The 16209-nt window shown below is 42.6% G+C and overlaps 1 protein-coding gene across 1 annotated transcript in view; it reads left to right on the forward strand.

The window, feature by feature from the left end:
* Positions 1-16209, forward strand: part of NSMCE2 (NSE2 (MMS21) homolog, SMC5-SMC6 complex SUMO ligase) — a 1014246-nt gene that overhangs the window by 962383 nt on the left and 35654 nt on the right. Inside the window, exon 5 of the mRNA XM_053715348.1 lies at positions 3287-3387. Within this exon, the coding sequence (XP_053571323.1) occupies positions 3287-3387 (101 nt within the window). The remainder of the gene's footprint in view (positions 1-3286; positions 3388-16209) is intronic.

The following is a 16209-nucleotide window of genomic DNA, read 5'->3' on the forward strand; positions in this document are numbered from 1 at the left end:
ACACTGATTTAGGGGATGCAAGGTGCATAAATGTTTCCTCCTGTGAGTGTTTCTGTGGGTGTATGTGTTTATGTCTTTGTGCTTTGGTTTGTGTCTCTATGTGTATGTATTTTTTATCTGTGGGTCTCTCTGTGAGGGTGGGTGTTACCGTGTGTATTTCTTTGTGCATTTTCTGTGGATGTCTGTGAGGGTGTGTGCATATGTCTTTGAGCTTTTTCTATGGGTGTTTCTGTGAGGGTGTTTGTGTGTGTGTATGTATTATGTATGTATGTCTGTCTGTTTTCTGTGGGTGTCTCTGTGAGGGTGTGTGTATGTCTTTGTATGTTTTCTGTGGATGTCTCAGTGAGGGTGTGTGTATGTATGTCTTTCTGTGTTTTTCATGTTGTTGTCTCTCTCTCTCTGTGTGTGTGTGTTTTCTGTGGGTGTCTCTGTGTGTGTTTATATGTCTTTGTGTGTTTTCTGAGGCTGTCTCTGTCGGTGTTTCCTTGGGTGTATGTGCAAGTTTGAGTTTGTGTGTGTGTGTCCATTGTCTGTTCCTTTTTAGGACATTTTGACCTTACTACTAATTATTCACACCTTTCTACAGACTTTGAGACTAACAAGACCTTTCTGGAAGTAACCACTCCACCATTTAACCTTTAAATTATTGTTTAGGCAGTCCAGGGCCCTTCCTTTCAGCCACTGCATGCTGTTGTCATAATTTAGTTGTCATCTTCCTTTACAAAAAGATAATCAGAACTCCATATTTTGTTTTCTAAATCTCCTTTTTTTTACAAAACTGTAGTTTACCTCATTACTTGTCAGGTCAATGTAAACAAGTGCTGAGTGTCTGTTTGGGTTTCTGTGTCTGAGTGTGTTTCTTTGCGTGTCTGCTAGAGTGTCTATATGTGAATCCTTATGTGTGAGTGTGTTTGTGTGTTTCAGTGTATGAGTGTGTCTGTGTGTGTGTGTGTGTGTGTGTGTGTATGTTACTACCTTTACAACATTTCCAAGTTTAAATAGACAATTAAGAATAAAGTGCATATACATTTTAGTCACCTGGTCAAAAATTGCACATGTCAAGGGGGGGGGGGGCCCTGATCAATGGTTTAGTCAGGGGCCCCAAAATTTCTAGTGGCGGCCCTGGTTCTTATACCTCCATATTTCCTCGGCCCTCCCGTGGGAAACATTCACCTTCAACTCTAGAACGAATATGCTCAAACCCGACCAGAGAAAAGCAACTCATATCTAGACTGTACATGATGATTCAGGAATATACACTATACCGATAAATCGTCTATAGTGTTGAAATGGGAAGAGGATGGGGCTGACCAGCTTTCAAAAAATGAATGGGACCAATTATATTTGAATCATGCAAGGGCCTTATTAGTGCAAGACCTTAGAGAGAATTCTATAAAAACAACGTTTAGGTGGTACCTTACACCCCTAAAAACTTCACATTACTCTGTAAATAAATCTAAATTATGCTACAGAGGCTGTGGGATACAGGAGTCTTATAGACATATGTGGTGGAACTGTGAACCTATCAAAAATATATGGCAACTGGTTAATGACCTCCTTAGCAGGGTACTAGATGAACAGATAGTACTAACCATCGATCACGCACTCCTTCATAAACGATTCCCCAATATGAACCCAGCCATTAATAAGTTCATTAAAATAACTTGTACGGCTACTAGAGTTTGCATAGCAAGACATTGGAAGGAGGGACCCCCTATTTGGAGAGAGGTTCTAGATAAAATACGAGATATCTACACCGCATCTGAAAGGGTAGCATGGATACAGGGGGAGACGGAACAATTCAACAAAATATGGTTCTACTGGATAATGCACAATACATCAGCAGAAAGGAAGTGGACATTACAAATAAAAGATTTTGACGGAAAACTTAAATACTCTATAAATATAGACATGATTAGGCCAAATGACAAATTCAAATTAAGCTACGTAAGAAAATAACTCACAATACAGACATAGTTCTTGTTTGTTTTTGTTTTTTTATAGGTTGTATAATTTTGTTTACTTATAATATCTCATATAGATTTTTGCTAAGGAAATATAATATACAAAATGTTTCTATGAAGCTATAAAGTGTAACATCGTCCAAGACACTGAATATATTGTTCTCAGAATGTACAGTTTGTTATATATTTGATGTATGGAAACAAAAACTTTTCAACATAAAATGTTAGAGGACAAATGCATCTGGTGTGCAGTTAGGTTTGTCTTTGCTTTATATAGAAATATTTGTTTTCAGAATCACTTTAAAATAAAATCACACAAGTTGATTTAGAAAATGTAAAACAAACTCAACAATGAAATAAACTGTGCATAGGACTAAAATCTTGTGGTTTTTTAAAGAGCTATATGTTGGCAGAAATAGCTAGGTGAAGGTCAGAAGTTGGCAGAAAAAGGCAACTGAACACACGGGTGAGCCAATGACAATCGGTATATATATGCAGCCACCAATCAGCAGCTAGAACCTAGGTTCTTTGCTGCTCCTAAACTTGCCTAGATAAACCTTTCAGCAAAGAGACAGAAGCAAATTAAATAATAGAAGTAAATTGAAAAGTTGTTTAAAATTATTTTCTTTATCTAAATCATGAAAGTAAAAATTTGGGTTTCATGTCCCTTTAACCTCTTGAGTGCTAACGACGGCTCTAAGCCGTCACAAATTGTCTCACTCAAGTGCTAACGACGGGCTCTGAGCCGTCGCTAGCACTCTCCCACCATGAGGGAGATCTGGAGGCTTCCACCCGCTCCTACCTCAGCGATCAGGCCTGTATAATGACAGGCATCGCCGGGGCTTCACGTTTTGTGCAGTAAGTCACGCGCAATGACGTGATGATGTCACCGCTCAACTTTATTTAAAATGGACAATGCAAAGTATAGGGAAAGGTGGCATGCTGCTTATAAGCCTGTATCTCAGGCATCTAAGCAGCTACATCTAAAGTTAAAAAATGTTTTATGTAAAAACATAAAAAAAAAAAAAAAAAAAAAGCTTAGCACCCAGGTGCCCAGGTGGGAAAGTGCTTAGCACTCAAAGGGTTAATGACATGACATTACTTTGACATCTCTAGTTAATAGAACACATTTTTATATTGCTTATCTCACGTACCTAGTTGGTTGTAACTCACCATGTCTTGCATAATTTAGAAACGATTTTGAAACGTAATGTACATTTTGTATAATATCACATCCTTTAATATATATTTTAATGTTCCATCATTCTCCTAGTCCATGAATATGTGTGATGTTAATTGGAATGTCTTTCTTTTATCTATAGTGGGACTTTCTGTGGAAAGCACTGCAGAGACCTTTGAAGATATTGATGAGGATATAGCAGTTACTCAGAGCCAGACGATTTTCATTTGCCCCATTACGCAGGTATATTATTTGTTAACATTACTGCTATTAAATTATATATATATATATATATATATATATATATATATATATATATATATATATATATCTCAAATACTAGCTATAGAGATGAATGACAAATGATTAAAAAGGCAACTTCTTAAATCGTCATATCCTGGTTTCTCTAGGTTAGTGCAATTTATGTTCCCTCTAAGGGGTGTACATGTGCATACTCAATGTTCTCATTTAATATGGGAAGAGTCCACAGCTGCATTCCTTACTCGTGGGAAATACTGAACCTGGCCACCAAGAGGAGGCAAAGACAGCCCAGCTTAAGGCTTAAATACCTCCCCCACTTCCTCATAACCCCAGTCATTCTTTGCCTTTTGTCACAGGAGGTTGGCAGAGAAGTGTTAGAAGATTTCGGAGTAGTCTCTTATGGAGGGTAGTATTCTTTGAGATGGGACTGGAGTTTTAAGTAGTCCTGTCAGCCTCTCAGTGAGAGCATGATGAAAGTTAGAGGTCCGGAGATGCAGGGAGAGTCTTTCTGCGAAACCATCCAGCTCCATAGGCAATCAGCGTTGACGAGTTTCGCTGCCTGCTTTTTTCACTCAAGTCCATGTCAGATGCAATGCTACCATCTGTCACACTTGAAGGGCCGTGTTCCTGTTCCACAGCGTAGATTCTGGTAATATCATTTCATATTTTATACATGTATGATAACGCAAGAAGACAGGGTCACAGTGTGACTCCTTTTATCTGTAAAGAATCAAGGGTTAATATCTCCTGAGGGGATTATTGAACAGGGGGGAATAATCCTTATATTGTTTATTTGAATTTATGCTGCTTTCTCTTGCAAGGTGTATCCAGTCCACGGATTCATCCTTACTTGTGGGATATTCTCATTCCCTACAGGAAGTGGCAAAGAGAGCACACAGCAGAGCTGTCCATACAGCTCCCCCTCTGGCTCCGCCCCCCAGTCATTCTCTTTGCCGCTCTAACAAGTAGCATCTCCACGGGAGGGTAAAGTGAATGTTTTGTTAGATTTGTAGTTTTTTATATCTTCAATCAAAAGTTTGTTATTTTTAAATAGTACCAGTTTGTGCTATTTACTCTCTGGCAGAAATATGATGAAGAATTCTGCTGAGAGGAAAATGATTTTAGCATGTTGTAACTAAAATCCATTGCTGTTCCCACACAGGACTGAGGAGTACCAGAAAACTTCAGTTGGGGGGAACAGTTTGCAGGCTTAACTGCTTTGAGGTATGTTTCAGTCATCTTTTTTCTAGTCAAGACAAGATAATGCTAGAAGGACTGACAAGATTCCCCATGTGGGATGGGAAAGCCATGTTCTGAAACTTAGTATAGAACTAAGGCTTATTTAAGTGGGCTCAATAGACTGGTTATCACTTTAACAGGCAATCGATTATTTTGTGTAGAAAAAAATAAAATTTCAAGAGATTTGGTTCATTTTTCACCGTTTTGTAAAATTGTGTGCGCTTTTATTATCTTAAAGGCACAGTACATTTTATTGCAAATTGTATTTTTTATTACATAAAGTGTTTTTCCAAGCCTGCTTGTGTATAATACCAATCTGTTAACATGTCTGACACTAAGGAAAAGCCTTGCTCTATGTGTTCAGAAGCCATGGTGGAACCCCCACTCAAAATGTGTCCCAAGTGCACTAATGTGTCCTATACACTTTAAAGATCATATTGTGTCACTTAAAATATAGCCCTAGATGATTTTTTTGACTGAAGGTAATGAGGATAGTCCGCCGTCCCTCTCCCCATGTGTCCTCACCAATTACGCGCCGCTCAAGCGATACCTAGTACCTCTAGTGCAATTAGCATCTATTACATTGCAACAACTGGCGGCAGTCCATGGATAATTCCCTTCGCGGCCTTTCTATCCAACTGCCAGTTTTCCCTAAAATAGCTCTGTTTTGAGAACAGATGAGGAGCAGTTGGAAGCTTTGGGAGCCTATCTGATGTACCCTCACAACACTCTGAAGTAGGGGCGAGGGATGTCATGTCTGAGGGAGAAATTTCTGATTCAGGAAAAGTTTCTCCAGCGGGCAGAATCAGATTCCACTAGCATTTAAATGGAACACCTCCGCGTCTGCTTAGGGAGGTCTTATCAAACTCTGGATGATTGTGACCCTATGGTGGTCCCAGAGAAATTGTGGTAAAATGGACAAATATCTAGAAGTCCCTGTATACACTGATGCGTTTCCGATCCCTAAGAGGGTGGCGGATATTGTTGCTAGGGAGTGGGAAAGACCAGGTGTACCTTTTGTTCCCCCACCTATCTTTAAGAAAATGTTCCCCATAACTGATCCCAGGCGGGACGCGTGGCAGACGGTCCCTAAGGTAGAGGGGGGCAGTTTCAACACTAGCCAAGCGCACAACCATACCAATTGAAGACAGTTTGTGCTTTCAAAGATCCTATGGATAAAAAATTAGAAGGTTTACTAAAGAAAATATTTGTTCAACAAGGTTTCCTTCTCCAATCTATTGCCTGCATTATTCCTGTAACTACTGCAGCGGCTTTCTGGTTTGAGGCGCTGGAGGAGTCGCTCCAGACGGAGACCTCATAATGACGAAATTATGGATAGAATTAAGGCTCTAAAGCTGGCTAATTCTTTTATCACAAATGCCGGCTTTGCAATTAGCTAAGTTAGCAGCGAAAAATTCTGGTTTTGCCATCATGGCGCACAGAGCGCTTTTGGCTTAAATCATGGTCGCCGACGTGTCGTCTTAAACAAAATTACTGAATATTCCTTTCAAGGGAAAGAACCTTTTCGAGCCCGAGTTGAAAGAGATTATTTCGGATATCACTGGGGGAAAGGGCCATGCCCTCCCGCAAGATAGGCCTTTTAAGGCTAAAAACAAGGCTAATTTTCGTTCCTTTCGCAACTTCAGGAGCGGTCCTGCTTCAGCCTCTGCTACCGCAAAGCAAGAGGGTAACACTTCACAGCCCAAGGCAAACCTGGAAGCCTTGCAGGGCTGGAACAAGGGGTAAACAGGCCTGCAGCTGCTACTAAGAACAGCATGAAGGGGTAGCCCCCCGATCCGGGACCGGATCTGGTAGGGGGCAGGACTCTCTCTCTTTGCTCAGGCTTGGGCAAGAGATGTTCCCGATCCCTGTGCATTAGAGACAGTTGCTCAGGGATATCTTCTAGAATTCAAGGACTCTCCTCCAAGGGGAAGGTTCCACATTTTTCGTCTGTCTACAGACCAGACAAAGAAAGAGGCGTTCTTACGCTGTGTAGAAGATCTACTCAAGATGGGAGTGATATATCCAGTTCCAATTACAGAACAAGGACTGGGTTTTTACTCAAACCTGTTTGTGGTTCCCAAAAGGAAGGAACTTTCAGACCAATCCTGGATCTAAAAAAATCTAAACAAATTCCTCAGAGTTCCATCTTTCAAGATGGAAACCATTCGGACAATCTTTCCGATGATCCAGGAAGGTTAATATATGACTACCGTGGATCTAAAGGATGCGTACCTTCATATTCCTATCCACAAAGATCACCATCAGTTCCTAAGGTTTGCTTTTCTGGACAAGCATTACCAGTTCGTGGCCCTTCCCTTTGGGTTGGCCACCGCTCCCAGAATTTTCACAAAGATGCTAGGGTCCCTTCTACGGGGACTGAGACCGCGAGGCATTGCAGTAGCACACCTATCTGGACGAGATCTTAATACAGGCGTCGTCTTTTCCAGAGCCAAGGCTCATACGGATATTGTTTCTGCGCCTTTCTAAGGGTCTCACGGGTGGAAGGTGAACACCGAAAAAAGTTCTCTGTTCCCGCTCACAAGGGTTCCCTTCCTGGGAACATTAATAGACTCGGTAGAAATGAAAATATTTCTGACGGAGGTCAGAAGGTTAAAGCTTCTAAGTACTTGCCGAGTTCTTCATTCCATTCCGCGGCCATCTGTAGCTCAGTGCATGGAGGTAATCGGATTAATGGTAGCAGCAATTCTCTTCTCTGGTGGTTGTCTCAGGATCACCTGTCGCAGGGAATGTGCTTCCGCAGACCGGAGTGGATCATTGTAACGACCGACGCCAGCCTGTTAGGCTGGGGCGCGGTCTAGGGCTCCCTGAAAGCTCAGGGCCTATGGTCTCGGGAAGCAGTCTCTTGGTAAATTCTGATAGCGCCTGCGTGGCCACGCAGGACTTGGTATGCAGACCTAGTGGACATGTAATCTGTCCCACCATGGACACTGCCAATGAGGCAGGATCTTCTAATACAGGGTCCATTCAAGCATCCAAATCTAGTTTCTCTGCAGCTGACTGCTTGGAGATTGAACGCTTAATTCTATCCAAGCATGGGTTCTCTGAATCAATCATAGATACTCTGATCCAAGCTAGAAAACCTGTCACCATAAAAATTTACCATAAGATATGGCGGAAATATCTTTGTTGGTGTGAATCCACAGGGTTACTCGTGAGTAAGATTAGGATTCCAAGGATATTGTCCTTTCCCTCCGAGAAGGATTGGAGAAAGGTTTATCAGCTAGTTCCTTAAAGGGGCAGATATCCGCTCTGTCTATCCTTTTACACAAGCGTCTGGCAGAAGTAACAGATGTTCAAGCGTTTGCACAGGCGTTAGTCAGAATCAAGCCTGTCTATAAACCTGTGGCTCCTCCATGGAGTCTAAATTTAGTTCTTTCAGTTCTTCAAGGGGTTCCGTTTGAACCTTTACATTCCATAGATATTAAGTTATTATCTTGGAAAGTTTTGTTTTTGTTAGCTATATCTTCTGCTCAAAGAGTTTCAGAATTGTCTGCTTTGCAGTGTAATTCACCCTATCTGGTGTTCCATGCAGATAATGGAGTTTTGCGTACCAAACCTGGTTTTCTTCCTAAAGTTGTTTCTAATAGAACATTAACCAGGAAATCATTGTTCCTTCTCTGTGTCCTAATCCGAGCTTCTAAGAAGGAACGGCTTTTACACAATCTTGATGTGGTTCGTGCTTTTGAAATTCTATTTACAAGCAACTAAGGATTTCAGACAAACATCATCTTTGTTTGTTGTCTATTCTGGTAAGAGGAGAGGTCAAAAAGCGACGGCTACCTCTCTTTCCGTCTGGTTGAAAAGCATCATCCGATTGGCTTATGAGACTGCTGGGCAGCAGCCTCCTGAACGAATTACAGCTCATTCCACCAGAGCTGTGGCTTCCAATTGGGCCTTCAAGAATGAGGCTTCTGTTGAACAGATTTGCAAGGCAGCGACTCTGGTCTTCACTGCATACTTTTGCCAAATTTTACAAATTCGATACTTTTGCTTCTTCGGAGGCTATTTTTGGGAGAAAGGTTTTGCAAGCAGTGGTGCCTTCTGTTTAGGTTACCTGTCTTGTTCCCTCCCTTCATCCGTGTCCTAAAGCTTTGGTATTGGTATCCCACAAGTAAGGATGAATCCGTGGACTGGATACACCTTGCAGAGAAAACAGAAATTTATGCTTACCTGATAAATTACTTTCTCTTGCGGTGTATCCAGTCCACGGCCCGCCCTGGCAATTAAGTCAGGTTAAAATTTCTTGTTTTAAAACTACAGTCACCACTGCACCCTATGGTTTCCTCCTTTTTCTCCTAACCGTCTGTCGAATGACTGGGGGGCGGAGCCAGAGGGGGAGCTGTATGGACAGCTCTGCTGTGTGCTCTCTTTGCCACTTCCTGTAGGGAATGAGAATATCCCACAAGTAAGGATGAATCCGTGGACTGGATATACCGCAAGAGAAAGTAATTTATCAGGTAAGCATAAATTCTGTTTTTATGTGTGAGATGTTATGGGCTCATAGGCTGTTATAGAATATACAGGTTTCACTTTCACTTTGAGAGCCATGCAGCTTACAAGCTGGCACGCTTTTTCTCAAATCAGGGACGGTGTTCTAAAATAAGTTGTCTACCGCGTCACTTCTGGTGACGTGAATCAGCTGCTTGAGGTTTGTGGCGCTCACTGCACATGCGCTAGAGGCCTAACCTCTTTAAAACAGCTGATTTACACGGGTCGAGGAATTATATGGCACCACATTCCTGAGCGCACGTTACTGGTTGCAAAATCAGATGGAAACAAGCTGTCTGTCATCGGATTTTGTAACCAGAAAGTGCGCCAGACGGGTCGCAGAATCTGTACACCACCACACAACGGCTGCAACAACTTTCACAGCTATTAACCCCTTATACTCAGTCAACAAGTTCAGCCAGTCCCTTCACTGTGTAACAATCTGAGGGGGGGAGTATTTGAAACATGTTATCTCTTTCTGTGAGTCCCAGTCACCCTCTGTTAATCATCTTTTCTTATTTGCAAAAATAGATAACTTGTTTCAAATACTCCCCCCCTCAGATTGTTACACAGTGAAGGGACTGGCTGAACCTGTTGACTGAGTATAAGGGGTTAATAGCTGTGCAAGTCGTTATAGCCGTTGTGTGGTGGTGTACAGATTCTGCGACCCGCCTGGCGCACTTTTTGGTTACAAAATTCGAAGACAGCTTGTTCAATCTGATTTTGCAACCAGTAACATGCGCTCAGGAATGTGGTGCCATATATTTCCTTGACCCATGTAAATCAGCTGTTTTAAGGAGGTTGGGCCTCTAGTGCATGCGCAGTGAGCGCCACAAACCTCCAGCAGCTGAATGTGTCCACCGGAAGTGACGTGGTAGACACATTCCTATGGTAGACAATGGTCCTGCACCATGTGATTCATTCCCTCTTTCCTGACCGGGATAAATCTTTGTACTGTCTGGGTCATAGGAGGAGGTGGTGAGTGCCCCAGCCATTGGGGTATAAAGGTGCAGTTTTTTTTTAATAAAATAAGATGTTTTATTTTTCTAGTTCTCCAGTTATTGCACTAGCAATAGAGGATTCTGTTACTTTAAAGGGGTCTCCCTCTATTCCTAAAGAGTAATTCCTGTTTGTTTGGAGAGGAGGCCTTAGTTCCACTCTCTCAATTATGTTCCATATGCCTTGATAATGTGATAATATCAAACATATTTGATACCACGGAGCCATCCACCTCTGAGGAGCTGTCGTCCAGTGAGGTGCGTACCCTACATTCTTATCTCTCTACACATGCAGTTTTCCCATAGCATTGCTGATCCTCTATCTGGAGGGGGCCTTTTTTCACCAGACGTTACTGCGCAGTTCAGACGGCGGTGTCTGCGGCCTTTAATGCTTTACCTCGCCCTGCTAAATACAAGTGAAAGGTTACATTTTGCACTCCTTCCCAGAGTAAATCAGATAATTTATTGGATTTAACTGATAGGGTTATCCGAGGATGAAGTTCTTTCTGAGACTTCAGAGTATGAAATTCTGGGTCGGAGTCTGCTGCCTCTAAACCTCCGGCTGCGATGGAACCAGACTTTAGTTTTAGGAATTTGCACTTCTTCCAAAGGAAGTTTTTGGCGAATTCAGAGGTTCCAGAAGCCAAATTGCCTGATGAACCTTTAATTCCCAAATTGGATAGAGTTTGAGGACAGGGTGGTGCCTTATCCTTCCCTGCTCCTGTTAGATGGCGAACATTATTAAGAATGAATGGAACAGGATAGGATTCCTTTTTCCCTTCTTCTTCCTTTAACAAATTGTTCCCGGACCTGGACTCTCAATGGAGTTGTGAGGTTCCGGCCCTAGATGGTATACCGTTATCTTCACCCTTGCTAAACGTACTACTATTCCTCTGGATAGTTCTTCGTTTGAAGAGCCCATGGATAAAAGATGGAAACTCTGAAAGATGTTTCAACATACGGATATTTGTTTTTAACCGGCGGCGGCTGTTGCTATGGTTGCTGGAGAAACTACCTTCTGGAAAAGATTTACGGCCTTGAGGGTTGCTAATTCTTTTATCTGTGACAGATTATTCGCTTGGATGCTATGGCTTCAGCTTTTTCTTTTCAGGCCCGCCAGGCTCTGGCTGAAGTCATGGTCTGCGAATATGACTTCTAAGTCCAGACTTCTTCCCTCCCCCTTTAAGCGAATGGGTTTGGTTGGTCCAGGCCTGGACTCAATTATCTCCCACTGTCACAGGGGGCATGCATGCCCTCCTACCGCGAAGAGTATATGAACTTGTCTAAAGGGACGGTTTTCATTCTGATAAAGCCCATGTCAGCAATCAACAGCTAAGCCAGAGCAAGCCAAGAACTCTTAGAAGCCCAACTCAGTCCTGGAAATAAATCCAAGCTGAGCAAGAAGCCCGCCGAGTCTAAGTCTGCATGAACTGGCGGTCCCCAGTCCTTTTCTGGATCGTGTAGTATGTCGCTCTTTTTCAGTCGCTTGGTTCAGGGACATGCAGGATCCATGGGTCCTGGAGGTCATAGCTCAGGGTTACAAGATTTTGGGTTTTAAGTCTCAGCCACCCAAGGGCAGATTCCTCCTGTTTTCTTGACCAGAAAGGAGGGAAGCCTTTCTGGGGTGTGTACGGGATTTGTCTGGGGTGTGTAGGAGTTATTGTCCCGGTGCCTATCGCAGTGAGAGGTTTGGGATACTATTCAAACTTTTTCGTGGTCCCTAAGAAGGAGGGAACTTTCCCTCCGATTCTGGACCTATAGTGCTTAAGCAAGTTTTTAAATGTCCCCTCATTCAAGATGGAGACAATAAGGTCCATTCTTCCCCTCGTTCGAGAAGGGCAGTTCATGACCACGATAGATATGAAGGATGCTCCCTTCACGTATCAATCTTCAAGGACCTCTTCCAGTTCCTAGGGTTTGCATTCCTGGACCAGCACTTCCAGTTTATTGCCTTCCGTTTGATCTAGCTACGGCTCCAAGAAATTTTTCGAAGAGACCATTCAGAATCTCTCCTTTGTCTTCTTCGATCCCATGGTTGGAAGATAATCTAGAGAGAGTTCTCTTGTACCAAGTACCAGGGTAGAATTCATGGGTATTATAATAGTCTCCATAGACAGGAGAATATTCTAACAGATCAGAGACGTTTCAAGCTAGCTTCAACATGTCTTGCCCTCCAGATGTCCTTAAGGCCATCTGTGGCTCGGTGTATGGAGGTGAACGGTCTCATGGTGTCCAGCATGGACATCATTTCCTTTGGTTTCACCTCAGACTGTTGCAACTGGTTGGATCCTCGGGCAATATACAATGCTCTGAAGGCTTGGCCTCTGCTGGGTTCATCCCAGTTAATCATATTCCAATCAGAGAATATATCCTCGGTGGCTTACATCAACCATCAGGGGGGAACGAGAAGCTCCCTAGTTATGAAGGAAGTATCTCGGATTCTGGTGTGGGGGAGACCCACATTTGTTCACGGTCAGCGGTCCACATTCCGGGTGTGGACAACTGGGAAGCGGATTTCCTCAGCAGACAATCCTTTCATCCGGGGGAATGGTCTCCATCCCTAGTGTTTGTGGAGATTTGCAAGAGGAAGATCTTATGACGTCTCAATATCAAGCTACCCAGATATAAGTCGATGTACAGGGATCGTCAGGTGGAGCTAACGGATGCATTAGCGGTGCCCTGGAGGTTCAATCTAATTTATCCTTTCCGGCCGTTACCACTACTTCTTAGTGTAGTGGCTCGAGTCAAGCAGGCATCGGTGATACTGATTGCTCCGTCTTGACCGCGAAGGATATGGTTCACTGATCTAGTGGGGATGTCATCATCTCCTCCGTGGAAGTTACCTTGTCACAGGGATCTGCTGACCAGGGTCTCTTTGTTCATCAATGTCTAGATTCTCTGAGGCTGACTCCGTGGAGATCGAACGCTTAGTCCTAACCAAGAGAGGGTTTTCTAAGAGAGTTATTTTTACTCTCATTCAAGCTCGTAAGCTGGTTGCTCATCGCATTTATCATAAGGTGTGGAGGACCTACTTATTCTGTTCTCCAGGTTGAACTGGAGAAGGGCTTTTCTGCAAGTCCCCTGAAGGGACAGTTTTCGGCCCTGTCTGTGTTGCTGCACTAGTGGTTCGTTGAGCTTCCAGATATGCAGCCATTTGTTAAGGCTCTGCTGGGATCAGACCTGTGTTTAGATCTAAGGCTCCTCTTTGGAGTTTAAATTATTATTATTCTTTATTTATAAAGCGCCAATAGATTCCACAGCGCTGCCCATGGGTACAAGGATAACAGTACAATGGAGAAACAATACGATAAGACAAATACAGGGGGAATTGAGGGCCCTATTCCCGTGGGAACTTACAATCTAGATGGGTAGGAGGATGGGAAACAGGAGGTGGGGACTGCAAAGGTGAGAATGGTAGTAGTGAGGAGATGAGGGCAACTGTTATTTAAGTGAAGTTAGTTTGTTAATAAGTCGGATGATAGGATTCCCTGAACAGAAAGGTCTTTAGGGAATGTTTAAAGGAGGAGAGGTTAGGGGCAAGTCTGACAGCTCGAGGAAGTGCATTCCAGAGGGTTGGTGCCGCACGAGAGAAGTCCTGTAGTCTAGCATGAGAGGAGGTGATGGTAGAGGACACAAGAAGCAGGTCATTGTTGGATCTTAGGGGATGGGCAGGAGTATATTTGTTGATGAGTGAGGACAGGTAGGGTGGGGCAGCATTGGTGAGGTCTTTGTAGGTCAGGGTGAGAATTTTTTTTTATTTTTTTTTGTAATAATTTTTTATTGAGGTTAGGATAGCATATACACAACAGTCTCATAAAAAGGTAAAAACTCAACAAGATACATTCTACTGACGTGACATGACATTTAGGTACCTCATTTTTTGAGTCAAGCAGGTTTGCAAAGTCCTCAATCTATCCGGCCCAGTCAAGGGACCAGAAATTAAACAAGGCCCTTGAGGACATGTTAACGGAAATAATAGTACAAATCTCAGTTTCAGCATATATAGAATAATACAAGTTATGGAATGAACATACAGTATTCAAATAGAACAAACTTCAGTTTCTAATCTATACCTAGTATCTGTTAGCACTGAACTTATATTGAAATATATGAATTGTTAGGACTATTATCTAAAAGAAAACTGCTAAGGGACAGGAAACTATAAACAAAGTTTAATTACCTGTTTTGAAACCCAGAGAGCCATTCTAGGGAAATACAGGAAAAGTCTTAGTCATGGCTCTGCGGGTTGGACAGAGACTACTGAACTCTGTCAAAAGATATGCGGGGAAGAAAGAAATCCTCCCTAACCGCACAAAAATGGTGGGGGGCAGAGGGTAGACCGCAAATAGTGTACCTTTCTATTGGTAGTGTACATATCTAGCATCTTTAGTATCCATCTAAATGGCTGCTTCAATTCTATATGAAAATTACGTTGTATATAGTATGTTCTGACTACACTAGAAACATAAAATATTAGTGAAGCCACTTAACAGTATCTAAAACTGAGTATAAGGGGAGTAGTAAAAGGGGACTCATAGTTCTGAGTGATAAAAGCTGAATGCAATTAGTTATTTCACTATTAACTACTATAGGTAGCAAGTTCTAATTTGGACTACTCATAAAAGATGATGGATATTAGACAATAGTAAACATAAATACAATTCACTCAGGGGAGTCCATAATAACTTAAGTGCTCACATTAGTGGTTGTTTCAAAACCACTCAAAAAAAAAAAAAAATGTATACAAACTATAGCACTTATGTGTGAGAAGCAGCCAGTACATACAAATAGATAGTTTCCTTAATAAGCAATACATTGTTAAAATAGCCTATTGGTACTATTCAACACCATAATACGAACAGGAGTAGCCTAAATGTTAAACATTATTTTAAGTTATAACTCAAAACTTCCCCTACTAACAAGGGATATTCTATGTATTAGATATTATTATATGTTATTGCTCTCACTACCAACCCCAAAGCCTGCACATATGCTCAGATACAGGAAGAAAATAGCAGTGGGGCTGTAGAACCACCCTGCGGAGAGTAAGCTAACATGTAATACCTGTAATGCTTATTTCCTGGTCAGCAAGTAACTGGTAGAAGGGTGGTTAATCTGCATGAATATGTACAGTCCTGCTCTAAAATAAAAGAAGTTTAAACATAAACTTAGTTCTTAAACTAAAATAAGCAGTGAAATGTTAGGATCTGCAAACAATAACAACACAGAGAGGCAATAAATGTAGAGGTCCACGTGGTTTCAGGGATTACAGCAACTCTCTTCACTGGGCAACAGGTGAAGGTTAGGGTGCACATCCCTACAATTATCAATGAGTTCCAAAAGTAAACACACACGGGAGCAGTTGTGGGTGTAAAATCTACACAGATTCAGGCAGTATTGTTCTTAAGAGTAAACTCCTCAGTATAAAACATAGCAACTATGGTGTAATAGACAATAGCATAGCACCCACACAAGGGGACAAATGTCACCGCAAAGAGTCACTGGATTGTATATCAAGTGTTCGTCCCTCTTTCAACAGTTAGCTACTTGCATGCGGTCCCTAGTTAAATCTCAGACAGCAGTGTCGTCATAATCAGGAGAGCGAAAAGGAGAAAAGAAAAAAAAAAGGTATGCTAGGTTAGTTGTTCCCAGCCTTGTAGAGGGTGAGGAAGATCAGCCTATTCCGGTTTTCTTGCAAAGAGAAATCTGACCAAGGACGCCCCTGCCATCCCCTCCGTATCCCTGGGAAACCGGCCCAAACACATGTGCAGCGGGCCGAGTACACTGTGGGGTGTCAGGGTAGCGGGAAGAATGAGGCCAGCTGATAAAGTAAGTCACCTCTGGGGTTACAGCCTCCCGGTCAGTCACAACCACAAACCTGTATCCATTTGTCTCAGGGAACCCATCCTCAGCGTCTCCCTTAGCTATTACCCACTGCATGTATAAGTGCTCCAGGAAATCGGCCGCGTCTCCCAGGTCAGAGATGAATGCTGAGTATCTGCTGCTCCCGTATGCTGGAATGGACTCTGAGGGGCAGGCCGCAGCTGGCAGAGAA

The sequence above is a fragment of the Bombina bombina genome, chromosome 5, assembly GCF_027579735.1.
Source record: "Bombina bombina isolate aBomBom1 chromosome 5, aBomBom1.pri, whole genome shotgun sequence".
Taxonomy (NCBI): Eukaryota; Metazoa; Chordata; class Amphibia; order Anura; family Bombinatoridae; genus Bombina; species Bombina bombina.